The sequence below is a fragment of the Pseudorca crassidens genome, chromosome 20 (assembly GCF_039906515.1).
Source record: "Pseudorca crassidens isolate mPseCra1 chromosome 20, mPseCra1.hap1, whole genome shotgun sequence".
In the NCBI taxonomy this organism is placed as follows: Eukaryota; Metazoa; Chordata; class Mammalia; order Artiodactyla; family Delphinidae; genus Pseudorca; species Pseudorca crassidens.
This window is the reverse complement of record NC_090315.1, coordinates 48,669,961-48,697,620: the sequence shown is the minus strand read 5'-3', so window position 1 is coordinate 48,697,620 and position 27,660 is coordinate 48,669,961. Positions and strand designations below refer to the sequence as shown.

At 37.6% G+C, this 27,660-nt stretch overlaps 1 protein-coding gene across 1 annotated transcript in view; it reads right to left on the bottom strand.

Moving 5' to 3' along the window:
* The window catches only part of HYDIN (HYDIN axonemal central pair apparatus protein), a 433,808-nt gene that overhangs the window by 340,848 nt on the left and 65,300 nt on the right, over window positions 1-27,660 (bottom strand). The window contains exon 3 of the mRNA XM_067720656.1: window positions 1,481-1,638. Within this exon, the coding sequence (XP_067576757.1) occupies window positions 1,481-1,615 (135 nt within the window). The 5' untranslated portion in view covers window positions 1,616-1,638. The remainder of the gene's footprint in view (window positions 1-1,480; window positions 1,639-27,660) is intronic.

The following is a 27,660-nucleotide window of genomic DNA, read 5'->3' as shown; positions in this document are numbered from 1 at the left end:
CCAAAGAGCTTATATATGCTCAGAAGAGCATAAAACTCTAGGTTTCTAAAATCACTTAAGGGCTTCAGAGCTAAGGAGGCTAATCCTCCTTGAAATATTTCTATTTCTCAAATGAAGTTACAACATGCAAGTAAAGCTTTTGGGTGTTTATCATGTTATATCAGGTTAAAGAGAAATCTTATAAAGTAAAGGATCTGGGAAGTATGACTGTGCTGCTTAGGAACGAGTTTGAACTTTTTAGAAATCGTAAGAGCACATTTAGACCTTGTTTTAAAAGAGCTCTAAGTCAATCATCAGATCCAGCAGCCAGTCACATCCACATACCCAAACAAGAACACAAAATTCTTTAACACTTTCTACTGTTTTGAGAAAAAAATGTAACCTATCATTTAAATAAAATCATTTAAATAAACCAGCAAGGGCTTACCCAAGACCAATCACTATTAATCGTTGTTCTGGAATGTTCACTTTGTTCTAGGGCTACTTTATATGCAAAGAGATTATGATCACTGGCAGCAACCTAATGCTTAAGTATGTGCCAAGACTTCTTAAAACATTCAGGGGCATATAATTTAGCTGACTCATTTCGCCTTGGGTTAAAATCAATGCTCTTCAAATTCCCTACACATTTAATTTTTGTGATTGAATCCATTTAAATGAAGGCATATTTCTAATATAGCTTTTAAGATTCCTTTTGATTGGAACACAGATTAGAATGTTAAAATGTTATGAGGTATCAGCTGTGTTGTGATTTAAATAAAAATAAACTCTTACAAGCAAAAAGTAAGGAGTTACTTTAAAGCTGAAACAAGAACAATCACAAAAGAAAATGATGATAGATTTTATTTTTCTAATTGGAACATAACCTGAGACTAGTTTTTAAAATGCAGTGAACACAATGTTTAACACTTTAAATTGTTACTGATATTTCCATAGCATGTAGTTTATAATTCAATTCTCACCAAATCATTATAATTCATTAAAAATGTAATTGTTTTCTATCATAAAGGACAGAAAAAGTTATGCATTTCTCCTAGATATTATACAGTCATCAGTTTAATACATTATGTTCTACAAATACACAAACAAAAATAACTCTTGCCAATCAACAGGTAATTGATTATATATGTTAAACCTATGAAATTCTGATATTTGACTGTTTTTGAACTACATAAATGACAGTTTCTTAAGGTTCTAGCTAATATTTAGAAAATCTTAATAATTTGCTTGCATAGTCTTAGTTCAACTGATTAACTTAAGCAATTTAATTTAAGCCTCTACTTTGATGTATATAATTTCAAAAATTTCCCAAGCTTTAAAAGGTAACTATGCTCTGCAGCAATCTACCCATGTTAACTAAACTGATATTATCAGCCAGTAATTCTGTTTGATATTCTGAGAATGTCAAGTAGCAACTGTCATTCTTCTGAGGAGAAAGACTGCATTAAGTATTTTACTCTGAAATTCTCTTATACATTACCATTCGATTTACTTCTTCTTCTGTAACCACCTTCGAACTCAGGGGTGGCAAAATCTTGCTTTGGAATCCTTTAAGCGTTCTGACTAACCCCATATGAACAGCCCCCATGGACTCCTCAAGACTTCTACTTGTCATTTTTAGTTATTTCCTTTGTATACCTAAGAGTGAAAAAGAAATAGTTTTAGAACAAATACAGTTAACTCCTGAATACAGGTCACATTTTTTGAAGCTTTTTCCAATATACGAAGGTTTAGAAAATACCGATTTTCAAAAATACATCCAATGCTTGGAACAAATGCCTTAACTGTAAGAGTCTATTCCATGAATCTGTCTAGATTTAGCCTTATCCCGAAGTCTAGGATCACTTTTAGAAAAAGCAAGTGATTCTGGACTAAGCTCAGGGAAGACATGAAAACATAAGCAGTTACTATATTTTGGTACTTTTATCTTCTCCAGATAAATAAACAAAAACTGCTCAATAACTATACTTCATAGTTTGCTACTTTATCTGCTTATTTGACAATTCTCTCTCATGGCACCCTTCAAACACAATAAATATAAGGCTTCAAAAACCTTCACACCTAGGCAGAGAATTGAAAAAGGCAGTATGAGATGATACGTGGAAAAAGAAGTTTGTGAAAATTTTTTTGAAGTTTATAGTAATAAACAAGGCATTCAACAGCCACCCAATACCTCCAAAGCAAAGAAATAGGACATCTCCCCTTTGCATATATTTCCTTATACTTCTAGCAGGACACTTGCAACTTTGGAAGTCCATTTATGACTAAGTAGGGATTTCTACTTTTAATAATAGCAGGCTAGGTTGTTCAACCCTGCGCAGGGGAAAAAAAAAAAAAAAAAAGCTTGATTCAATGTCAAATAAAAAACCTTAAAATTGTTAAAAGCTCAAAAGACAATAAGGCACTACCAGACCAAAATGGAGGGGAAAGCAGTACATAAAGGAAAATAGATACGATGAATATGTAATAAGGTACACTGAAATAAAACAGTAAAACACCCAAAGAAATGAATATGAAATCTTAAAATAAGAGAAAAGATCAGAGAAAGAAATGATTGAAATAGAAGACAGTGAAAGAAGTTCTAACATGCTATAATTGGAGCCCATGAAGAAGAAAAAGTACTGGAGGGAAATTAATATTTAAAGCCATAATCCAAGAAAAATTCCAGAAAAAAAACCAATGAAAAGGGACTAGTAGGTACCCAGGAAAACTGACCCAAAATGATCAACTATGAGTCATATCTTAGAAGAACTACTAGGCTTCAAAGAATTGTAAAAATTAGCATCCAGGCAAAAAGTCAAAATAACGTACAAGGGCAAGAGAATTAGATGTCATTGGACTTTGTAAAAGCAAGCCATGAAGTGGGAAAACAGAGGAGCAGCATTTTTCAAAGACTTTACAAAGCAGGAGCCAAGGATTTTACAAGGAACCAAGCTCTCCTTCAGTCACTGAGGCTACAGAAAAGGAGTTCTGAACATGCAAAAGCCCAGGGAATATTATAAACATGTTCCCTTCCTGAAGAATATACTAGAGGATGGGCTTCATCCAACCAAAAGCTGACTGGGGAATTTCAGCAAAAGGACTGATGATGAGCATTTCATATATTTAGTTGTACAGGTATTAAAATAATGTTGAAGACATAAGGAGAAGAATAGAATTTAAACGTTATATTTTCTGACAAAGTAGAAAGGATGCAATTTTAAATGAAAAGAAAAAAGAAAGACAGCCGAAAAGTAGAAAAGATTAACAACTGTGTAAGTACTAGGTAGGAATCAAACCATTTAACGAGATAGAATAAAGGAGAATTAAGGGAATTATGGTAGAAAGCCCCTATGATGGCAGTCAATGATACCTGTTTCCAAGCATTCATATATTTATATGATCCTCTCCCCTTGAGTGTGGGCTGTGCTTAGGTATTCTAACAAATATAATACAGCACAAGTGATGGATGTCACATCTGAGATCAGTTATAAAGAAAATTAGTTCCATCTTGGGCACTGCCTGGCTCTCTCGAATCACCAGTTACCACATTGTAAGGACACTCAGGAAACCTATAGAGAGGCCCATGTGGTGAGGAACCAAGCCTTGACAGCAATGACATGAGTGAGCTTGGCAGTGGATCTTCTGAAGCCTGCCAACAACCATGTGAATGAAAGCAGAGTTGCCAGACCCAGTTGAGCCTTAAGATGACTGCAGTCTGGACAACAGCTTGACGGGAGATGCATGAGAGACCCTGAGTAGGAAGCACCCAGCTAAGCCTGACCTACAGAAACTGAGAAAACAAATATTCAGTGTTTTAAGCTATTAATCTGGGGGTAATTTGTTATACAGTAATAGATAACAATACAGGCCACTATAAACGGTTTACATACAAAGAAACTACTGAATATAAAGATAAACCTTCCTAAATACTAAAAGTAATTTTAGAAAAAGCAAAGAAGACATACTAAATAAAGAAAAACAATAAATCATATACAATCACAGTATACAATATTCAATACACATAAGTATTACAGTGTAAAATAATATAGGCAGTGTGATGTCACCATCATGGAATAGGTGGTTGCCAACTTCAATCCCCCTCACAAAAAGACCAGCTAGCAATCCTCCATAGACAAGACACCTTTGTGAAAATCCCAGAACCCAGGATGAGACTGAAGCATCCTCTTGGATCACAGAAACAGGGAAAAACCTCAAAAACATTTTGTTAAGTAACATAAGCCAGTCACAAAAAACTACATATTGTATGAGTCTGTTCACATGAAGTGACAAGAACAGGAAAATCTCTAGAGAGAAAGTAATAGATTAGTCGTTGCAAAGGGCTGGGAGAAATGAAGGAATAGAAGGGTGTTAACTAAAAGGTATGGGATTGCTTTCTGAGATGATGAAAATGTTTAAAGTTGCCTGTGGTGACGATTGCACGTGTTCGTGAATATACTAAAAACTGTGGATTGTATGTACACTTTAAATGGGTGAATTGTATCCTGAACTGAATGTGAATTATATCTCAATAAAGTTGTTAAAATATACATTTTAAAACATTTTGAAAAATCAATTATTAAAAGTTGAAAAGTGAAACAAATAAACCTTGCTGTATATCAAATTGGTGTTGTAACACCAAACAATTATTCCAACCAACTTTAAAACATGGTTTTTGACTATATATCTTCATTGTATAGTAGTCTTATTGTTGGTCATAATATCAATAATAATATTTTAAAAACAAGCAGCTACATCAATATTGCTAGGAACCAAGCATTTCAGCATTTTAAAAATATAAAACAAAAAAAGTTCTTATATTAAGAAACCCTATAATCTTAAATTTAAATGGAAAATCTGAGTTTTAGCTCTTGATTATTCTCTCCTTTTAAATAACCTCCCTACTGAAAGACCCCAGAAGCAAAGAAAGCTAAGTAAGCAATGACAGTCCAGGGACATAATGTGGTCTTTAAACACCATTTCCCACTAAAAGAAACCATAACTCCTTAGAGAAATGGGTAATTCAAGGTCTGGGGCATGAAATGTATAAGATGAACTTGGAACATTCTATTATACTGTAAAATAAGTACATTATCAAAGGCTACTAGGGTTGTATCTAAGGAGCCCAGAGCCACTTGAAGGACTTTCCATTCACCAAAGACAGGACAATTTGGGGAAAACAAAAACAAAAACAAAAGTCTGCAATGGATTAGTCTTTAAAACTCGGAGTTCAAAAGATACTAAAAAAAAAAATCGTTGGTCACCTTTGGAAGTTGCTAAGGCACCAGACTAATTATTTTGGAAATAATAACTGGGAAGAATCAACCATTTATTCTGTACCATTTTTGTACAAATTGCATTGCAAGTTAACCAAATAGTTGATGATGGAAAATCATTCTTCATAGAAGAACTCCAGCTAATAAATGCAGAAGAAATGACTGAAAAATAATCACCATTTGCAGCCCCTAATGAAACGAAGGTTCATCAATGTTAAAACCATTAGAAAGGATGTTGCTGAAGAACTTTATAATGGCTCAATCAGGCTAACAACACCAGAGCCCTCTAAATCAGTCTTAACACTAAAAGAGTGAAAACCAGACATATTATGTGCCTCCTGACGTGATGCAGTACACAGCACCACCTGTGCAGAACTATGAACAACAATCTAAACCTAAATCTAATTAAGTCTCTAGACCTACCAGCTAGGTTGCAGGAGATCAAGAAATGCAGGAACATGTGTATTCTGTAAGAATAAAATTAAGCCAAATCTAGAATGTGGAAAATGTTATAGGAAAATGACCTACTTCACTCAAGTAATAAAGAGCGTGTGTGTGCAAACATGAACACACAAGCGAGAGAGAGAGAGAGGAAGGATAGTTATGAATTAAGAGAATCACTTCAATGATAATGATATAGGTAGATTATAAGCAAAAGGATGGAAGAGGTATACCATGCAAAAGTTGGTCAAAAGAAAGCCAGAAGGGCTACAGTAATATTAGATAAAGTTGACTTCAAAAAAAAAAAAAAAAAAAGATCAGGAACAAAGAGGGACACTATATAATGTAAAAGGCTGAATCTACCAAAAGGACATAGCAATCATAATTATAAGTGCACCAAACAACTTTTAAAATATGTGATTTGAACCAAGCTTCAAACTATATAATGCAAAAAATGAAAAGAACTATACAAATCCACAACTGTAGCTGGAGACTTCAACATCTCTTTCTCAACAATTGATATAAGCACTAAACAGAAAATTAACAAGATATAGACGAACTTAACACAACCAACATGATTTAATCAATATTTATGGAACAGTCCACCCAACAGCAGAATGCATGCGCTTTTCATGTGTCCAAGGAACATATACTAAGATAGACCATTTCCTAGGCCAAGAAATAAAATTCAACAAAGTTAAAAGAATTGGAATCATACAGAGGGCGCTGGTTGACCACTGTGAAATCAGAAACACACAACAGAAAGATAACACAAAATTCTCCAAACACTTGGAAACTAAACAACACACTTGTAAATAAATACATAAGTCAAAGAGGGAAATCCACAAGCACACTGAATTGAATGAAAATGAAAACACAGCATTTCAAAATATTGAAAAGGTAGCTAAAACAGTGTTGAAATTTATAACACTAAATAGATTAGAAAGCAGTAAAAGTCAAATGTGTCATCTAAGCTCCTAAGTTCAGAAAAAAGAACACCAAATAAAATGAAAGCAAACAGACAGAAGGAAATAATAAAGATAGGAGCAGAAATCAATAAAATTAAAAACAGAAAAGCAATAGAGAAAATTAATTCAACAAAGATCTGATTCTCTGGAGAAATCAATAATATTGACAAACCTCTAGCAAAGAAAGAAGACACAAATCACCAATACTAGGAATTTAACAGGAGAGGACAAACCATACAGATATCAAAAGGATAATAAGGGAACACTATAAACAACTCCACATTCATAAATTTGACAACTTAGATGTACTGCTTCAATTCCTCAAAGAACACATACTACAACAATTTAATATGAATAGATAATTTGAATAACTCTAACTATTAAAGAAATTGAATTCATAATTTTATAACTCAAAAAAAGAAATATTGGGCTTCCCTGGTGGCGCAGTGGTTGAGAGTCCGCCTGTCGATGCAGGGGACACGGGTTCGTGCCCCGGTCTGGGAAGATCCCACATGCCGCGGAGCGGCTGGGCCCATGAGCCATGGCCGCTGAGCATGCGCGTCCAGAGCCTGTGCTCTGCAACGGGAGAGGCCACAGCAGTGAGAGGCCCGCATACCACACACAAAAAAAAGAAATACCTAGGTCTAGATGGTTTCACTGGAGAATGACAGCAAACATGCAAAGAAGAATTAACACCAATACTACCAATCTTTTCCAGAAAATGGAAAAGAGGGGAACACTTGACAATTCGTTTTATGAAGCCTAAGACAAAACCAGATGAAGAAAGTACAAAAAAAAACCCCAAAACCCTAAAAACCAATATCCTTCATGAATATAAATTTAAAAATTTTAACGAAATTTTATCAGAATCTTAACAAGTTATTTAGCAATATGTAAAAAAAATTATATACCATGACCAAATAGGTTAAGTCCAGGAATGTAAGGCAAGTTCAATACTCAAATATCAATCAATGTAATCCATAATATTAGCAGGCTAAAGAAGAAACATCATATGATCATGTCAATTTATGCAGAAAAAGCATCTGACAAAATTCAATATCATTCATGATAAAAATTCCCAGAAAACTAAGGAATATAGAGGAACACAATAAAGAAAGTATACAAAAAACTTACAGGTGACATCATACTAAATGGTAAAAGACTGAATGCTTTCCCCCTAAAGACTGGGAACAAGGCAAGAAGGTCCATTCTCAACATGGCTATCAGACACAGTACTGCAAGTTCTAGTCAGTGTTATAAGAAGAAAAAAAGAAAGAAAAAGCATACAGAGCAGAAAACAAGAAATAAAATTGTCCTTATACGCAGATGGGATAAGTGTCTACACAGATATTCCCTAAGAATCTACAACAAACCTCCTAGAACTAACAAGTGAGTACAGCAAGGTCACAGGATATAAGATAAACATACAAATATCATTCATATTTCTATATACTAACAATGAAGATGTGGAAACCAAAATTTAAGATACGATACCATTTATAACTGCCACTCCTTCAAAAAAGAAGTAGGTGTAAATTGATCAAAACATATACAGGACTTATATGCTAAAAACGACAAAGTACTGATTAAAAAAATCAAAGAATATCTAATTAAAAGGAGATCTATGTTCACGGATTGGAAGACTCAACATAGCAAAGATGTCAATTCTCCTCAAATTAATACACAAGTTTAAACTAATTCCTATCAAATACCAGCAAAGTTTTTATTTAAACAAAGATAAATTTATTTAAAAATTTATATGGAAGGGTACAGGCCCTAGAATAACTAAAACAAACTTACAAAGAAGAAGAAAATGAAAAGAATTATTCTAACTGATTTCAAGGCTTATTACATAAGCTATAGTAATCAAGACTATGTTGTATTGGCAGAGGGATAGATATAGATCAATAGAAGAGAACAGAGAACTCAGAAATAGACCTACACAAATATTCCAAATTGATTTTTGACAAAGGTGCAAAAGCAATTCAATGTAAGAGCAAGAGCCTTTAAACAAATGGTGCTGGGGCCATTGGAGCTCTATAGGCAAAAAGTAAGCCTCAATCCAAATCTCGCATCTTACACAAAAGTTAATTCAAAGTGGGGCATATATTTAAATGTAAAATATAAAACTACAGAGTTTTTAGGAAAAAAAGGAAGAAAATTTTCTAGACTAGGGTTCGGTGAAGGGTTCTTAGACATGACACCAAAATCATAATGCAGAAAAGAAAAAGTCAATAAAGAGGACTTCATCAAAATAAAAAAACTTTTGTACTTGGAAAGAATCTTCTAAGTGGATGAAAGAAACCAACTGGAAGAAAATATTTGTAAACTTCATGTCTGACAAAGGACTCATATCTAGAGTACATTTTTTTTAAAAAACCGCTCAAAACCAAACAGTGAAAAAAAAACAAACCTGTATTAGTTTGTTCTTGCTGCTACAACAAATTACCACAAATTTGTGGCTTGAAACAACACAAATTTATTATCTTAAAATTCTGAAAGTTAGAAGTGTAACAGAGGTCTCATTGGCCTAAAATCAAGGTTCTGCAGGGCCGTGTTCCTTTCTGAAGCTCTAGGAGAATCCATTTCCTTGCCGTATGGGCTCCTTCCTCCATCTTCAAAGCCAATTATGGCAGGTTGAATCTTTCTCACACAACATCACTCTGACCTCCTCTCCTGCCTCCCACTTACACCTTTAAGGAAACTTGTTATTACATTAGAGCCAGCTGGATAATCCAGGATAATCTCCCTTTCTCACAGTCACCTGCCTAGCAATGTTAATTCCATCTGCAACCTTAACTCTCCTCTCCCATGTAATTAACATATTCACAGGGTTGGGGGATTGGGACATGGACATATTCGGCAGAAAAGTGACATTATTCTGCCTAACACACAATCCAATTAGAAAATGGGTAAAGGACATGGAGACATTTCACTAACGATATATCAATAGCAAAAAGCATATGAGGGGCTTCCCTGGTGGCCCAGTGGTTGGGAATCCACCTGACAATGCAGGGGACACAGGTTTGAGCCCTGGTCCAGGAAGACCCCACTTGCCATGGAGCAACTAAGCCCGCGAGCCACAACTGCTGAACCCAAGCACCACAATTACTGAAGCCCACACGCCTAGAGCCCATGCTCCGCAACAAGAGAAGCCACCGCAGGGAGAGGCTCGCACACCACAACAAAGAGTAGCCCCCACTCGCCGCAGCTAGAGAAAGCCCACATGCAGCAACAAAGACCCAACGCAGCCAAAAATAAATAAATAAAATAAATTTTTTTTAAAAAGCATATGAGGGCTTCCCTGGTGGTGCAGTGGTTAAGAGTCCGCCTGCCAATGCAGGGGACACAGGTTTGTGCCCCGGTCCGGGAGGATCCCGCATGCCACGGAGCGGCTGGGCCCGTGAGCCATGGCCGCTGAGCCTGCACGTCCAGAGCCTGTGCTCCGCAGCGGGAGTGGCCACAGCAGTGAGAGGCCAGCGTACCGCAAAAAAAAAAAAAAAAAAGTATATGAAAAGATGTTCAACATCTCTAGCCACCAGGGGACTGCAAATTAATACCATGTAAATAATACCACTTACTTATCAAAACAGCTAAAGTAAACAGATATGTAAGATGAATAAATTCTAGTGATCTGCTGTACAACATAGTGCCTATAGGTAACAACCTATAGGTAACAATATGATATTGTGCCCTTAAAAATGTGTTAAGAGGGTAGATCTCATGTTAAGTGTGGGACACAAGGAAACTTTTGGAAGTGTTGGATATGCTTATTGCCTTGACTGTTATGGTATCACAGGTCTATGCATATATCCAAACTCATCAAATTATATACATAAAATACGTGCAGGGGTTTTTTTGGTGGGTTTTTTTTTTTTTTTTTTTTTTTTTACCAATTATACCTTAGTAAAGCTACAAAAGGTTCATCATAGAATGATAGAATTCCTATTCTCTTAAGCATATGGATCAAAATAGTATTAGTAACTTCAAATTTTTCTGGTAGTATAATCAGACCTCTAACTTAACAAAAAAGTCCAGCAAGCAGTTCTTGAAACTAATGATAATGAGTTGTTATAATGATTTTGTAAAACTTTGCTGTTTATTTAAAGATAAGGTTTACATTGAGATATTTTTAATGAGCATTATATGGATATATAATATAATGTTCCAGGAATTTTTTTTAAAAATAGTGAAAATATCAAATGCTGGTAAGGATGCAGAGAAACTGGTTCTCTTATTGCTGGAAAATAGTTTGACAGTTTCTTGGAAAAGTAAACCTATGAGTAAACCCAACAATCATATTCTGGGGCACTTATCCCAGAGAACACGTATGGCCACACAAAAACCTGTGCATGATTATTCTTAGCAACTTAAAAAACCAAAGTGTCCCTCGGTAGGTGAATGGTGAAACTAACTGTGGTACATCCATACCATGGAATATTACCAGCAATAAAAAGAAACAATCAATATATACAACAAATTCTACGGATCTCAGGGAAAAAAAGAAGTGATAAAAGACATTCTTAACAGCTCACATACTGTGTGATTCCATTTATATAATATTCTCAAATGGCAAAATTACAGAGATAAAGAACGAATCAGGGGTTGCCAGTGGTTGGCAGGGGGTGGGGAAAAATGACTATAAAGGAGATGTTTGAGGTGATAGAATACACATAAAGAAGAAATAAAATGGGTAAAATCTTGAGGTTTACAAAGTTGGGATAAATAAGAGGTAACCTGCTAACAGCAAGTTTTTCACTTCTCATAAGCTATGAGTTCAATTTCTAGTGCTATCACTGAAGCTAATAAATGAATTTTCTGTATCTTGATCGTGGTGGAAGTTACACAAATTTACATATGCAATAGGTTGACATATAACTATACACATACATTGTACCAATGATGATTTTCTGGTTTTGATATTATACTATGGTTATATAAGGTGTAACCACTGAGGGAAACAGGAGGTCAAAGGTATATGAAACCTCTCTGTACTTTCTTTGCAACTTCCTGTGAATGTATAATTATAATTATATTTTGTTTAGTTTTGCAAGAAAAAGACTGACAAAACTCATTATTTATGCTCATGCAGCTCAATATCAAAAAAACAAACAATCCAATCCAAAAATGGGCAGAAGACCTAAACAGACATTTCTCCAAAGAAGATATACAGATTGCCAACAAACAAATGAAAGGATGCTCAACATCACTAATCATTAGAGAAACTCAAATCAAAACCACAACGAGGTATCACCTCACACCAGTCAGAATGGCCATCATCAGAAAATCTACAAACAATAAATGCTGGAGAGGGTGTGGAGAAAAGGGAACCCTCCTGCACTGTTGGTGGGTATGTAAACTGATACAGCGACTATGGAGAACAGTATGGAGGTTCCTTAAAAAACTAAAAATAGAACTAGCATATGATCCAGCTATCCCACTACTGGGCATGTACCCTGAGAAAACCATAATTCAAAAAGAGACATGTACCACAATGTTCACTGCAGCACTATTTACAACAGCCAGGACATGGAAGCAACCTAAGTGTCCATCGACAGATGAATGAATAAAGAAGATGTGGCACATATATACAATGGAATATTACTCAGCCATAAAAAGAAACAAAATTGAGTTATTTGTAGTGAGGTGGATGGACCTAGAGTCTGTCATACAGAGTGAAGTTGGACCTAGAGTCTGTTATACAGAGTGAAGTAAGTCAGAAAGAGAAAAACAAATACCATATGCTAACACATATATATGGAATCTAAAAAAAAAAAAAAAATGGTCCTGATGAACCTAGGGGCAGGACAAGAATAAAGACGCAGACATAGAGAATGGATTGAGGACCCGGGGAGGGGGAAGGGTAAGCTGGCACGAAGTAAGAGAGTAGCACTGACATATATACACTACCAAATGTAAAATAGATAGCTAGTGGGAAGCAGTCGCATAGCACAGGGAGATCAGCTCGGTGCTTTGTGACCACCCAGAGGTGTGGAATAGGGAGGGTGGGAGGGAGGCGCAAGAGGGAGGGGATATAGGGATATATGTATACATATAGCAGATTCACTTCGTTATACAGCAGAAACTAACACAACATTGTAATGTAATTATACTCCAATAAAGATGTTTAAAAAAACCTCATTATTTATGAAGATGTTGTGAAGATGGGCACTCTCATACACTACAGGTAGAATGTAAATCAGTAACTTCATTAGGCAATTTTTTTAAACTGTACATATCCTTTGATGCTGGAGAATTTACCCCAAGTATGAAAAGATGTATTCATAAGCTATGCTGTAACTTAAATTGGCCACTCTATCTCAACAAAATAGAAATAGCATGTCCTTTTATCATACCAGAATACAGAGTAGTTATTGCATTAAAATCTGATTACCCAGGTATTTTTTATTAAAACTCATTTATTTCTGTAACTGATGTAATTACTTTAAAAATCTTGACCACTTTCCTTTTTTGTTCCTGATAAATAGCACTATATTACAACTCCAGCCTATAGTATACTTGGATCATGCTTTTACAGCTCTGTATCTACAATGGTTAAGGTATGTTTCCCTAAAACTGTTCACACTGCACCTTCTGTCTGCAATGTCCTCTCTTTACCTCTGCACAGATTACTTCCTGATTCAAATGTCATTTCCTTATCGAAGCAATTTCTAATCCTACCAGCAGTAGTGATTGTTCAGCCTCTTTGACCTTCCAGTACCTTACTTCTTCCCTCTCTTGTAACATCTAAAACATTCTACTTTGCAATTATGTACGTGCTTATTCCAATATTAATACAAGCTCCTTGAGGTAGAGACTGTAATGTATAGTGCCTTGTGTATAATGGATGCTTGTGAATTTCTAATGAACCATTGTCTAGTAAATTAGACAGAGTCAATATTCAGGAGTGTCATGAAAAATGATAATCACCTAGCCCACTGCTCCAATATCTAACACAGGACTAAATCCATGCATTAATGTCCCTGGAATGCCTTGAGTCATGTAATTCATGGGTTAACTTAACATCCTGCTTTTAAAGACCTCCCTCCAGTCAAAGTACGGTAAAAGAACCCATGAACCAAAGAACTTTTTAACTAAAAAGGTCTGGACAACAATACTTTTACTAGGGCATTTACTATCTCATCTAGGCATATCTCCAAATCTTCAGTTTCAATCTAGAATAAATTTTTATTTTTTAAAATTAACTTCACAAACTCATGGAATTATGTTTTAATTAAATAGTCATTATATTTCTTTCCACCCTGCACACATACACGTACACATAAGTCCTTGTTTTTCCTCATCCTCTGTTTCTTATCATCTTAGTTTTCACTGTCATTTTCTCAAACCAGTAGTTGGAGAATCACCCTCAACTCTCCTGCCCCCTCACGCCAGTGCTATCAGTCACTAGGTCCTGTCGGCCCTGCAAACATCTCTCTTATCCACATCCCCAAGCTCTGCTATTTTTTCCAGGACCACAATAGTCTCCCAGCAGGGCTACCTGCCTTCAGTCTTTCAATTCTTACCAAATAAAATCTTTAAAATATATAAATTGCATCTTTTATTCTCCCTGATCCCCACTCCTTGTAAGTTCACACTTTCCCTGCCTGGTTCCCATCTGCTTTGCAGACTGACCCATGCTGCTCCACTGTGGCTCAAATCATGCCCCACTATACTCACTTCCCTTCCTTCATCTCTTCTGTCTACTCACATTCTCATACTCACACACTGAGGATTCTGCCAACCGGGTCACTGTCCTCCCTTTCTTCCCAACTCCTGCCATCATTCTGGATGACTGCAACATCCATAGAGCTGGAAACCCATTCAAAACACTCACCTCCGTTATACTTCAATCTGCATTTCCATGAATGCCCTTCCAGACCTTATCATCACCAGATACTGCTCTATATCCGAATAAAATCTTGAGTTTAAATATCCCACTCTCTGGAATGGTGGTTGTCAGGGGCTAGGGGGAAATATTAGTCAATGGGTACAAAGTTTCAAGTACTAAGAGGGCAAGAGTTAAGTGTTCTTGTCTCTCTCTCTCTCTCTCTCTCTCTCTCTCTCACACACACACACACACACACACACACACACACACACACTAATAATAATAATAATAAAGAACAAGAGGGCCAGAGGAAACTTTTGGAGGTGATGGATAGGTCTAACGGCATAGATTGTGGTAATGGTTTCATGGGTGTATACTTATCTACATATGTATCAAGTAGTATATACTAATTATGTACAGATTTCTGTATGTTAAAAAAAAATTCTTAGGAAAAAAGAAGAAAGAAAAGCCTCTCAATCTACCCAAAAGTCATAACAGGGAAAATTTTTGAACAGTAATTAAAATCACTGTGGACAATGAATAAATAAATAACCCATTGTCAAAGATTAAATGTACAAGAAATTATTATAGCCAAGGTATATTAGAAGAAAAGCAAGTTTCAGAACAATACGTATAATATGATTCCATTTCTGAAACAATACTAAGAAATAATGCACAGAAAAATACGGAAGAGTATATACTAAACTGTTAACAATACATTTAAAATAATGAACACCAAAAATTATAAGAAACTATTAGAATAAGGGACTTCCACTTCCTAAATGGATTTGTCTAAAGTGTTCGAACTTTTTACAAAAAACATGTACTACTTTTTAAATCTAAAAATAATAACAAACACCATGGTGGGGGGTGGAGAGGGCACCCTCTCTCCATAGAATCACTCTCTCTCATTCTGATACTCCCAATATACCTGGTTCCAGCATCCTATGCTCTTTCATCTCCTAGCCTCTCTATGGCTCTCTCTACCCTCTCATGTCATCTTCACTCTTCCCCCTCCAGCCTAGACCTCACAGTTGATCCTATCCTCCAGTTTCTTAGTAATATCGTCAATGTCCTGATTCCAAGTCTTGCCATCACAGCCAGTAAAAGCCCAACACTGGGTCAGTCTAGCTGTTCAACTCTTCTCTCATACTAACAGGCTGTTAGGATTGCTGGAGAAAACCACACAATGGTCCAGATCATGTGACTGCAAATTCGGGGTCTCCAGCCTCCACTGGGGCCTCTACCTCCCGATCTCTTTCCCTTGTCAGCTGTCATCTCAACAACTATTTCAGTCCTTCTCTCTATTTCTCATGCCCCTGCTCATGCCCTCCCTGCAGTTCTAGAGGATTTATCCCACCCAGATCCCTTCTGAGCTCCACTCCATAGACTCCAACGCCTACAAGATGTCTCCATTTGGGTGTCCACAAGCACCTCAAGCCCAGCATGCCCCCCAGGCCTGCTCTCTTCTGTATCCCTCTGTGAATGGAATCATGATTCACACAATTGCCCATGCCCAGAGTCACCTATGACTTCTCTCTCCTCCTATCAATCATATAATAACTAAATGTTTATGGAACACTTACTATGTGCCGTACTTATACATTATAAGTATTCATTTAGTCGCCACAACAACCCTAGATGTGGGTAGTATTATTCTCCCCATATCACGGATAAGGAAACAGAGGCACAGAGAAGGTAAGTAACCTGCTCCAGTTTCCACACTAGTAAAGGGTAGAAGTGGGAGGAGAACCAGTCACTCTGGTTCCAGAGTCCACACTCTTGATGGTGACATTATTCTGCCTCCACCTTGAGGATCTACCTCCTGACATCTCACAAATGCATCTACTCCTTTTCATCCCTGCTGCCTTCCTTTGTTAATGTCACTCTCATGTCTTGCCTGGGTGACTGCAACAGCTTTTTTTTTTTTTTTTTTTTGCGGTACGCGGGCCTCTCACTGTTGTGGCCTCTTCCATTGCGGAGCACAGGCTCCGGACGCGCAGGCTCAGCAGCCATGGCTCACGGGCCCAGCCGCTCCGCGGCATGTGGGATCTTCCCAGACCGGGGCACGAACCCACGTGCCCTGCATTGGCAGGCGGACTCTCAACCACTGCGCCACCAGGGAAGCCCTGCAACAGCTTCTTAACTGACCTCCCTGACTCCAGAATTGTGTCCCCACTCCCACCCCACCCCACCCCCATAGCCTGGCCATTCTCTACCCAGCAGCCACAGTGACTATTCTAAAGGGAAAATCTGGTCATGTCATTTCCCTACCTAAAATCCTTTAGTCCAGAATACTCTGTAAGCTTCTCAGCACGACATCCATCTCAGGAACCTGCCCTTCTTGCACTTTATGCTCAACTCGCAATTCACAAAGTCTCAGGGGCTCACACACCTCCAGACTTGTACATAACACCTGGAATGCCTTTCTTCTCCCCTCCTCCCCTTCTCTCCCCAACTAACTCCCATTTGTCTTTCCAGACTCAGATGTGACCTCTTTCAGAAAGGCTTCCCTGACTACCCAAGGCTGCCCCTTCTTTATGAACTCACAGGTCCTCATGCTCACCCCATCATGGTTATTTATTCATCTCCTTCTGCCTTGAGACTGTAAGTTCCTTGAGCACAGGAATTTTGTGTTTCTTATCACTGTATTTCCCATATCCGGCACAGGGCCTCATACATATGCATATTTAATAAATGTTTGTAATTAATTAAATGACTTTCACAATCCCCAAATGTGCCAGGCTATTTCACACCTCTATACCTTTATAGACTCATACTTTCTTCTCACATCCCTATCCTTGTCTGCCTTGCAAACTTCTATTCATCCTACAAAACTCATCTCAAGGGTCCCCAGAAGTAAGGCTTTCCCTAATGCATTCAAAGAGTGACAATCACTTTGTCCTTTGCACATGCCTCTATTATTGAATGCAATACACTGTACAGTAATTATTTGCTTACCAGCCTGCATCTACCTCCAGAATGTAAGCTTCTTTGCTGTACAGACCATGCGTGATTGGCACATAGAAGGGGCTCAGTTAACATTCGTTGAATTGAATTTAATATTAAATTGCACTCAATAAAAGAGAATTTTCACTAGGCTAAAACATTTCACAGAGGAACTATTTTCCTCTTTTTCCTTCATTTAAATGTCAACCTCCAGCTCCTTCTAGTGTTTCTACCTAAGAATCTAGTTAAATAAGTGTTCAGTATGTATGACAGAGTACCTTCTTTCAGAGGAAAATGTATTCCCACATAACTCAGGAAAGAGAACCTTGCTTGGGGTCTCTGATGAGGCTGCAGTCAGAGATGGTAGCAAAGGCTACTGTCATCTGAAGGCTTGACTAGGGCTAGAAAATCCACTTCCAAGATAGCTCACTCACACAGCTAGCAAGCTGTTCCTGGTTGTTGGTGGGAGGCTTCAGTTCCTCCCCTCATGGGCCTCTCAACAGGGATGCTTGAGTGTCCTCATGGCGTGATGACTGGCTACTTTCAGAGCAAGCAGTCTGAGAGACCATGGGAGAAGCTGCAATGTAGTTTGTGCCCCAGAAGTCACACACCATCATTTATGCAAGATCTATTAGTCACACAGATCAGCCCTATTCAGTGTGGGAGAGGCCACACAGGGACGTAAATACCAGGAAGTGAGGATCATTGGAAGCTATCTATCACATCCACCTCATATGTTTATTATGAGGATTAAATGAGATAATATTTGTAAAGTACTTCACTTTGCACAGTACCTGGCATATAATTGTTCTTAGTGTTATTAGCAAAAAGTTTGGTTTAAAAAAACTGAAAAGATGGAAATTCCATTCAATTAAATCTTGCTTGCTGGAAATAAATAAGAGCATATGAAACTGTTCACATGTCTTCAAGTTCTGCTACTGCTAAAGTGAGGGCAAGGGCAATTATACTCTGGGATGTTGATAAATATTTCTTTATCCCAAAGAACCATTTTAGCAGGAAAATATCAAAGAAAAAAAATTACAGAAAATGCTCAAGTAAATGCAACATGACTTTTGTTGTCAGTGACAGGTTCTCTAGGCACTTGGAGTAAAAGGATTAATTTTCATATTTTAATCTTGCGCTTCTTCTGGTTTTCTACTGTTTCTAAAGCTGTTATGCTCCTTGGTTTTCTATTTGTTTGATCTCTTTTAAATTGGATGACTTCAGGTTTCATAGGTTTCACATTGGCCTCTGCTCTTTTCTCCCTGAACTACTTCCTGAAAACATCTGTCTGCAGAATGTGTGACATATATCTGAGGTAGATAAAAGAGAGAAATTTCAGAAAGAATCCTCTTATTTGACCCAGGTTGAAGAAAAGAAAAATAAATATGTATTTTGTATTTTGTTCTGGTCACCAATTCCAACATGCATGCGTGTTTGTGTGTGCATGTTTGTGGCAGGGGCAGGAGGGGTGTTCCCCAAAACAGCAAGTAATTTATCTACACGGAGATGGCATCAAATTCCACAGGCTAAGTGTTCCACTGGTTAAGACTGCCCCCAAACTTCAAACACCAGTCACAAGCCCAGCTTGTTACCTGTGCTCTGACCCACTGGCTATAAATCAGAGTATCCCAAGACCCCGGCCTCAGTTTCAATTAATTTGCTACAGCGGCTCCCAGAACTCAGAGAAACATTTTACTCACTAGGTCACCAGTTTACTATAAAAGGATATAACTCAGCAACAACCAAATGGAAGAGATGCACAGGGTAAGGTATGGGGAAGAGGAACAGAGCTTCCATGCCCTCTCCAAAGGCAACACTCTCCCCAAATCTCTAGAGCCCACGCATCACAACTACTGAGCCCATGCACCACAACTACTGAGCCCATGCACCGCAACTACTGAGACTGTGTGCTGCAACTACCGAAGCCCTCACATCTACAGCCCCTGCTCCGCAACAAGAGAAGCCACCGCAATGAGAAGCCCGCGCACTGCAACAAAGAGTAGCACCCACTCGCTGTAACTAGAGAAAGTCTGTGTGCAGCAACAAACACCCAATGCAGCCAAAAATAAAATTTTAAAAATACTTAAATAATAGAGTGTCTACTATACGCTAAGCCACTGTATTATTAGTTAATTATAAGTAAAATCGTAAGGAAAGAAAATGAAAGTTAGTAATAAACACCCAGAAATCAAACTCGATTTTGACTTTGACTTTGCCTGTCTGCCCACATTCAGGCTTTGTCACATCTCTAAGTGAAAAGCACTGCTGCAATCTGATTGAGTATGTCATAAATTCTGCTTTTAGTTTCACTGAGATGGATAAAAGATAAAGTGATATGGTCTTTTAAAAGATTTTATTGTGAAATATTATATGCATGTAGAAAAATGTCTCCAAAATGTACAGCTGAATTAATTATTACAAAGTGAACATCTGTGTAATGATCACCCAACTAAAGAAACAGAACACTGCCAGCACCCCCTCAAACCCCCTCTTAATCACTAAGCCCTCCCTCCCCACTAAAGGTAAGCACTGTCCTCACTTTTGTAGAAATCACTCCCTTGATTTTCATTTATAACCTAAGCATGTACCCCTAAACACTATAGTTTTGCCTGGCTTTTAACATTTAGAACAATGGAATCACACAGCATGTAATATTTTGTGTCTGGATTCTTTTGATCTATTTATGTATCTGTTTTGTCGCGTTTAGCTATAGTCTGTTCATTTTCATTTAAGTATAATAGTTCACTGTTTGAATGTGCTATTATTTATTAATCCATTCTACTACTGGTTAACATTTGGGTTGTTCCCAGCCCAAATGAATAATGGGTTCACAAGGCTATCATGAATAATGCAGCTATGAACACCCTTGTATACGTCTGTGCACAAGGACCAGCAGCATATATATCTAGGATTGGAATTGCTGGATCATAGGGTATGCATATCTTAAACTATGGTAGATAATGCTAAACAGTTTTCCAAAGTTGTTGTGCCTATTTATACTCCCACCAGCAGTGTATGAGAGATCTGGGTGCCCCCTGACCTTGCTACCACTTGCTATTGGCAACCTAAATTTCAGCTATCTGGTGGGTGTGTCATGATAGCTCACTGTGGTATTAATTTGCATTTCCTTGATTACTAATGAGATTAAGTACCTTTTCACATGTTTACTGGCCATTTGGATGTCCCTTTTGTAACAGTTCATACTTGTGAACTGTTCAGTTCTCTTGACTTTTTTCTATTGGGTGGTCTTCTTCTTATTGATTGATGAAAGTCCTTCGAGATGCAAGCCCTTTGTTCAGTTACAGGCTTTTACAAATGTCTTGGCCCAGGCTTATTTTTTCATTTCATCTGGCTTCATGGGCTGACTTCTAGTTCATCCCTACTCCTTTGAGGCAGCCCTTTAAGGTCCAAACCCAAAGGGAAAGGATTCACCAGGCTCCCTGTATCCTTGCAGACCCTGGGCACCAATCCTCATTGCATTAGCCCACAAAGATTGCCCAGCCTCTTAGTCTCTCAGCTTCTTCCTTGGAATTTGCATGTGCTCTCAGGGGCGCCAAGTTTGGGGCTCACTTCCCTGGGTTGCTGTTCCCCCAGGATCTGGTCTGATAGCTTTTTTTTTTTTTTTTTTAACATCTTTATTGGATGATACCTCTTCACTATTTGTTAGCCTTCTAGTGCCTTGAAGCAGGCCTTTGTTTATAATCTGTCCAGTTTTTCTACTTGCCCTCAGCAAGAGGGTAGACCTGTATTACCTAGTCTACCATTCTTAGGAGCAGATATCCTCATTTACTGAGTGTAGACGGTATAAGGGGAGAAATCCTAACCCAGGCCGAAAGAATTTTCCAAAAGTCCAACTTTTTTGAAACTTTGAAGATAAAATGCAAGAATTAAGCAAAATACAAAGAGTGTCCAGGACTGGTAGAAGTCTACTTAGATGCTCAGATGTCTGTAATTACCTGGATAACCCATTCATGCCACTAATCTAAGATATACAGAGCTGATGTCTCAATATCATTTCATTTCAGGTAAAAGGTTGAGATACAATCACTGTTAGCTTAGATGGACACTTAGTGTGTTAACACTGAATAGCTACTTGCAGAACTTTAATGGCCAATAGTAAACATTTTTGTCTGTCAAGCAGCCAAGGGCATATTTTCCAGCCTCTTCTCACTTGAAGAACCCAGAAAAGCAAAACTTTTTGAAAAGGTGTATTAAAATTGAGACTCTCTGAGCTTTAGCCAGATCTTCTTTCAGGAAGTCTTGACCCATGTATGGATCTGGATTATGAGACTCACTTATCACAGACACCCGCAGATGACATAGTGAAATGCATAGCTCTTGTCTCTGGAACACTCAGCCTCTCCTTCCAAGTCCGTTAGCCCTACTGGTACACTCTGTCCCCATTTTGTCTAGGTTCTCAGGTTTCCCCAGTTCCTCTGATCAAACTACAGGGTTACTTAGAGGTAAAAATCTCTGAAACTCTCTCCTTCCATCCCACCCCCTTTCCCTTGCTTAGACTCATCCTACAGGTCTCAGTTGAAACAACACTGCCTCTAGAAAGCCTTTCCTGACCTCCCTGAAGGCTCCTTGTTATATGTTCCCATAGCAATTGCACTTTTCACATAATAAGTAAATTGTTTGTGTAACTAGATTTTTACGTCTGCCTTCTCCACCAGAGAGCAACTTCCATGTGTTCTGAGACCTCGACCATTGTGCTCACCACTAGCATATATGCCTAATATAGTGACAGGCATGGAGACAATAAATACTTGTTGAATGATTAATGGGCATCTGAATCACTGAATCATTTATTCTGTTTTCTTTCTCAAGGATATCTTCATTTTAAAAAAGAATCATTTGGCAAATATTTATTGATTTTTAATACCCTGCATCCATTCACCCTTCTTCTGGGATCAATATCATTTTTGCTTACGAAAACACCCCACTCCTTACTCCAATCCGGGAGTGGCCTACCCCAATATCATACCTCCCTGGCCGTAGTGACTGGTTCAGGACAGGGCAAATGACCCCAGTCAAACCAATCAGTCAATGAGGCTTAATTCTGACTTTACTGCAACTGCTGAAAAAGAGGCATGCTTTCTTTCCACTGAGGTTGCTGAGAAGTGAGATATGAGCTTAATCCTGCTGGCAGCCCTCTAGCACCCAATGAGGGGGGAAGCTGAGAACGAAGCCACACAAATAAAAGCAGTGCCGAGAGACTGAGTTCTGATGACATCACTTGAATCCTCAGATCCAGCCAGGAACTTTTGAGTTATCTGAGCCAATTAATATTCTTTGACACAAGTGTCATCTGAGCTGTATGCTGTGGCCACAGTCTCCTGACAAAGTGAATTCCTTATAAATAATTGCAGTCCACCTATTATTTGTAATGTATTACTATAGCATAAACAACTTGAGAGTTACGTTTCCAGACCATAACTTGTAAAAGCAGTTTTGTTTTGTTCATTTTGTCAGATATACTAATTTAAATATAGCAGATGAGCTATTTTAAATCCATGTTTGCCTTACTAAAATATAATAACTTCTAATTTATATGCCATTGATTCTGTTACCACCAGAGTCTAAAAACCAGTAGGCTTGCAAAAGCACAGTGAGAATGTTTTTGGTTTCTACAGATATTACACATGATGAATGTTCATTTGGAGAATTTGCTTCAACTCACATGCACATACATCACTCAAGGTAATCTATTTTTATATCCGTATTAATGCTAGTCAATTCATATTATTTTCATTGCAGAATATTCATAAACAAATGCATATTTATGAATTTGCTGCAATGAAGAACTGATACTGAAATTACCACTTATTGATAACTAAAATCCCTTATTTTGGATCTAACCATTAAATCAATGAGGGCTTATTTTAATAACAACAGATGAAATGGCTCACTCTTGCTGGCTTAGCAAAACTAAAAAATAATTTTTAAAAAAGCTACAGTCTATCATTTCTTAGTGACTTCTTTGTGGAAGAAATGTAAGCAAAGGAAAATCTTGGGTGTATTAATTTCTTTTCTAACACAACAATCCCTAATTCAATTGTCCTCTCCTCTAGTGTGCTGTATCAGTTCCTCTAATCTATGGAATTTTCCTTTTGTGTGCGTGTGTGTGTGACTTTTTTTTAAATTATATAATTCATTTATACAGAGGAATTATTTGGATTTAACTATTTACAGTCTTTTTCAATTTTCATTTCCACTGGCCAAATATAGTTCACATAATAGTCAACATTTCTATGGAATTTTCTAACATGAGAAAATATCTTCTCATATGAGTATAAAGAGTTTGTGGATCCCCTTATAGTGGATTATTTTCTCAAATCTTTTTATCTTACTTGTATTCAAGAATGCGTACTCAATAAGGAATACTCTTTAACAGTATTTAACGCTTTTTAACAATCTACTTTTGTAAAGGATTTCTTTGGGATCTCCAGTATAATTCCCCCCATCCCATTCTCTGTCTTCCTATAAGAACCCACTGTCCTGTCCAGAAGGGGTAAGCAGACCTGGCCAATCATAGTATCCTGTTCTCCTATACTCTGACTGTTCTTGGGTATGAACATGTGACCCTGATAATGCCAATTGGAATTCTTCCCTTGAATGATAGCTGAACACTGGGAAAGAGAAGTTCTTTCTTTGGACCTTCTAGGTTGAAAATGAATTTAAAGATATTAGCAGGCATCTTTCCCACCACATGGAGAAGGCTTTCTGAAGAACAAAGCCATGGAGGTAAAAGCAGAAATGTGAGCAGGATGGATGGATGACAGGAGGCAAGAAAGATGAATATAAGTGAATCATAATCATACTGACAGCAGTTCTAAACCTTGAGTTCCTGGTATCTGCAGCTCATCTTTTGACCCTATGAGCCATTCTAGTGTCTTAGTGTCCCAACTACATGATCTAATAAATTTCTTATTTTGTTTAAGCAGTACTGAAGTTGGAAGTAAGATTCTGTCACTTGAAATCTAACACTCTCTAATGATAACTGCTATATTTTTAGGAACCATACATTTACCTGAAAATTATTCCTAGCGTTTAGGAGGAAGATTTGCAAACAACTACTATGCAAAGGCATAAGTTATTATTTCCAAAGCAAGTTAAAAATGCCTCATTTCTATTAGGAGAGAATAAGTTTATACATTTTGTATTTACATATAATGTAAACACTAATTCATTTGCACCATCAGATGTACTATAAACCTGGAAATCATGAAAAATCACTGCATGTTTGGATTAGGTAACCCAGGACAGGTAATTCCATATACAAACTCTTCTGCTCTTACCAAGCCCACATTTGAATATGATCAGCACATAGCAAGGTCTCTGCAGAAGCTCACATGGATACAAATATTCCAGTCATCCAGAAAGTATGAGTCCAGAAGAGAAGACTGAAAATACTTCATTTTCAGACTTTAAAGATGAAAGTCTATAGAGGGTTACAGAGAAAATCCTTTACAGAAAACTGACACATTTTGCATCATTTTTTTCCAACTACTACCAACTTAGAGTTATTAGCAAACATTATTTAAAAGTGATCTTATTTGTTAACCAAATCCTTCTGACAAAAATAATGACTGGGAATCAGAGTTCCTTTCACAGAATCTCTTTAATAAAGCCAGCCATTCACATAAGATCAAATCTGGATTCACGCAGTGACCCTTGCATAGTTCCAACTGACATGAGTGAAGAAAGGGACCTGCTTTCATCAATCTCCACCAGCCATTAGGCATGTGGCAAACCCCAGAAGAAAGTGAACACCAACCCTGCCTGACCCTGCTAAAGTGAGTGCTTTCAACACTGATCACTGTCTCATACACCCTCACTGGCAGCTTTTGTTAAATGCTGCATGTCTACCTTTTATTAAAATGTCAAATGTCAAATGGAATTCTTTTAATTCATACTGGATGGCTGTCATAACAGAATTCAGTAACGAAAAACCAATGACAGAGATTGATTACAAACTAAAACACTGTACTTGAGCTGTCTAGCATGTAACAGGGCCATTTTTCTTCTTTCAGTTATCACACTGCTAAAGGTTGACTAGGAAATTCTGACTGTGGTGCTTTCACAGGGCTTGGCCAGATCAATTCCCATTAAAAGTATGAAAAACATCTGTATCCAGCCCATATCTCTAATAAGGACAACAAAAACTTTTCTCCTAAAATTAAAGAGGACCTCCATTTCCACTAACAGCAGGTAACAGTTACATTAACCAACAAGTCATGTGAATACAACTAAAAATTCCAGGTGAAAAAAAAATTTTTTTATCTCCTTAAAAGTATTAAAGAGCTTTCAATATAGTCAGAATTACCAGACCAAAATCTAAAGGAAATCAAACACCAGAGAAGTCAGCAAAGCATTAGAACCCATAGCCACTTTTGCCCTACAGCATTTGCTAGTACAGAAAAATCTGGGCTTTGGTTTAGCTGGCCTTGCTGGGCAAAGAGAGAGAAGTTAATGATTAGAGTCCACTCAAGATGGGAAGTATAATGAGAGATCTTTTTCACTTTAGGCTGGGGTCCACAGTTAAAACTGGCCACTCCATCACCATCCCCAGAAAGCCAAAGTAAAATTTGTCATGGTGCTAATCAGAGAAAGAGAATAAAAAGAAAAAGAAGGGGGAAAAAATACCCCAAAAGGTGGGGTCACTTCTGACTCAGATTTGCAGCCCAGTTCCCTACCACTTAAACCATCTACAGAACTTCAAGCCATGAGCTACGTTTACTTTAGTCCCAGACTAACAAATCCTGAGGTGTCTGGCAGAAGCAAATATAAATCTACTATGGAGTAAGGCACCACCCCACCAGACCTCAAAAAATAAAAATCCCTACAAATAATATTTCAAGGATAATGAGGAACAAAAACAAGCAAACACACAAGAAAACAAGACACCATGAGCAAAATTAACAGAAACTACAGACAGGAGAAAGATCATCAAAGATTTCATAGAGGGGACTTAATGGATACAGACTATAAAACAACTATGCTTACTGGGTTTGAAGTACTAACAGATAAGCTTGAAGATCTCTTCAGGACACAGGAATCTATAACGAAAAATGATACAGCGGCTTTCCCAGGTGGTGCAGTGGTTAAGAATCTGCCTGCCAATGCAGGGGACACGGGTTCAAGCTCTGGTCCAGGAAGATCCCACATGCTGCGAAGCAACTAAGCCCGTGCGCCACAACTACTGAGCCTGTGCTCTAGAGCCTGCGAGCCACAACTACTGAGCCCATGTGCCACAACTATTGAAGCCCGCGTGCCTAGAGCCCATGCTCTGCAACAAGAGAAGCCACTGCAATGAGACGCCCGCGCACCACAACGAAGAGCAGCCCCCGCCCGCCACAACTAGAGAAAAGCCCGCACGCAGCAACAAAGGCCCAACACAGCCAAAAATAAATAAATAAAAATAAATTTTAAAAAAATGATACAGCAATTCTGTAAAAACAGACACTTCAAAAACGTTAATGTCCTGAAAAGCAAAAATCAACAAAACCCCCGCAAAATGTCAAGGGAAGTGTTCTACACTAAAGGAGACTACAAAGCTTAAAAATTCAATGAAGCATATGATCCTTGACTGGATCCTGAATTTAACTTAAAAAAAAAACAAACAACAAGGTGCATTATTGAAAACTGGGGGAAATATGAATATGGAATATATTAGATAATACTGTAACAATTTTATGTTTATGGACTGTGAAAACAATACTGTGATTATGTGAAAGAATGTTCTTCTTCTTAGGAAATACCTGCTAATGTATTTAAAGGAGCAGTGTCATGATCTCTCTCTTCCGGAAGTTATAAACTTGCTCCCAAGTAGTTTTAAAAAAAGAGACAGAGGAGAAAAAAAATGAATCAAAAGCAAATGCGGCAGAATGTTAACAACTGATGACTCTAAGTAAAGGATATTTAGGTACTATTATTTCGAGTTTTCTTTGGATTCGGAAATATTTTTTTTACATTTTTATTGGCGTATAACTGCTTTAGAATGGTGTGTTAGTTTCTGCTTTATAACAAAGTGAATCAGTTATACATATACATATATCCCCATATATCTTCCCTCTTGTGTCTCCCTCCCTCCCATCCTCCCTATCCCATCCTTCTAGCTGGTCACAAAGCACCGAGCTGATCTCCCTGTGCTATGCGACTGCTTCCCACTAGCTAGCTATTTTACATTTGGTAGTGTATATATGTCTGT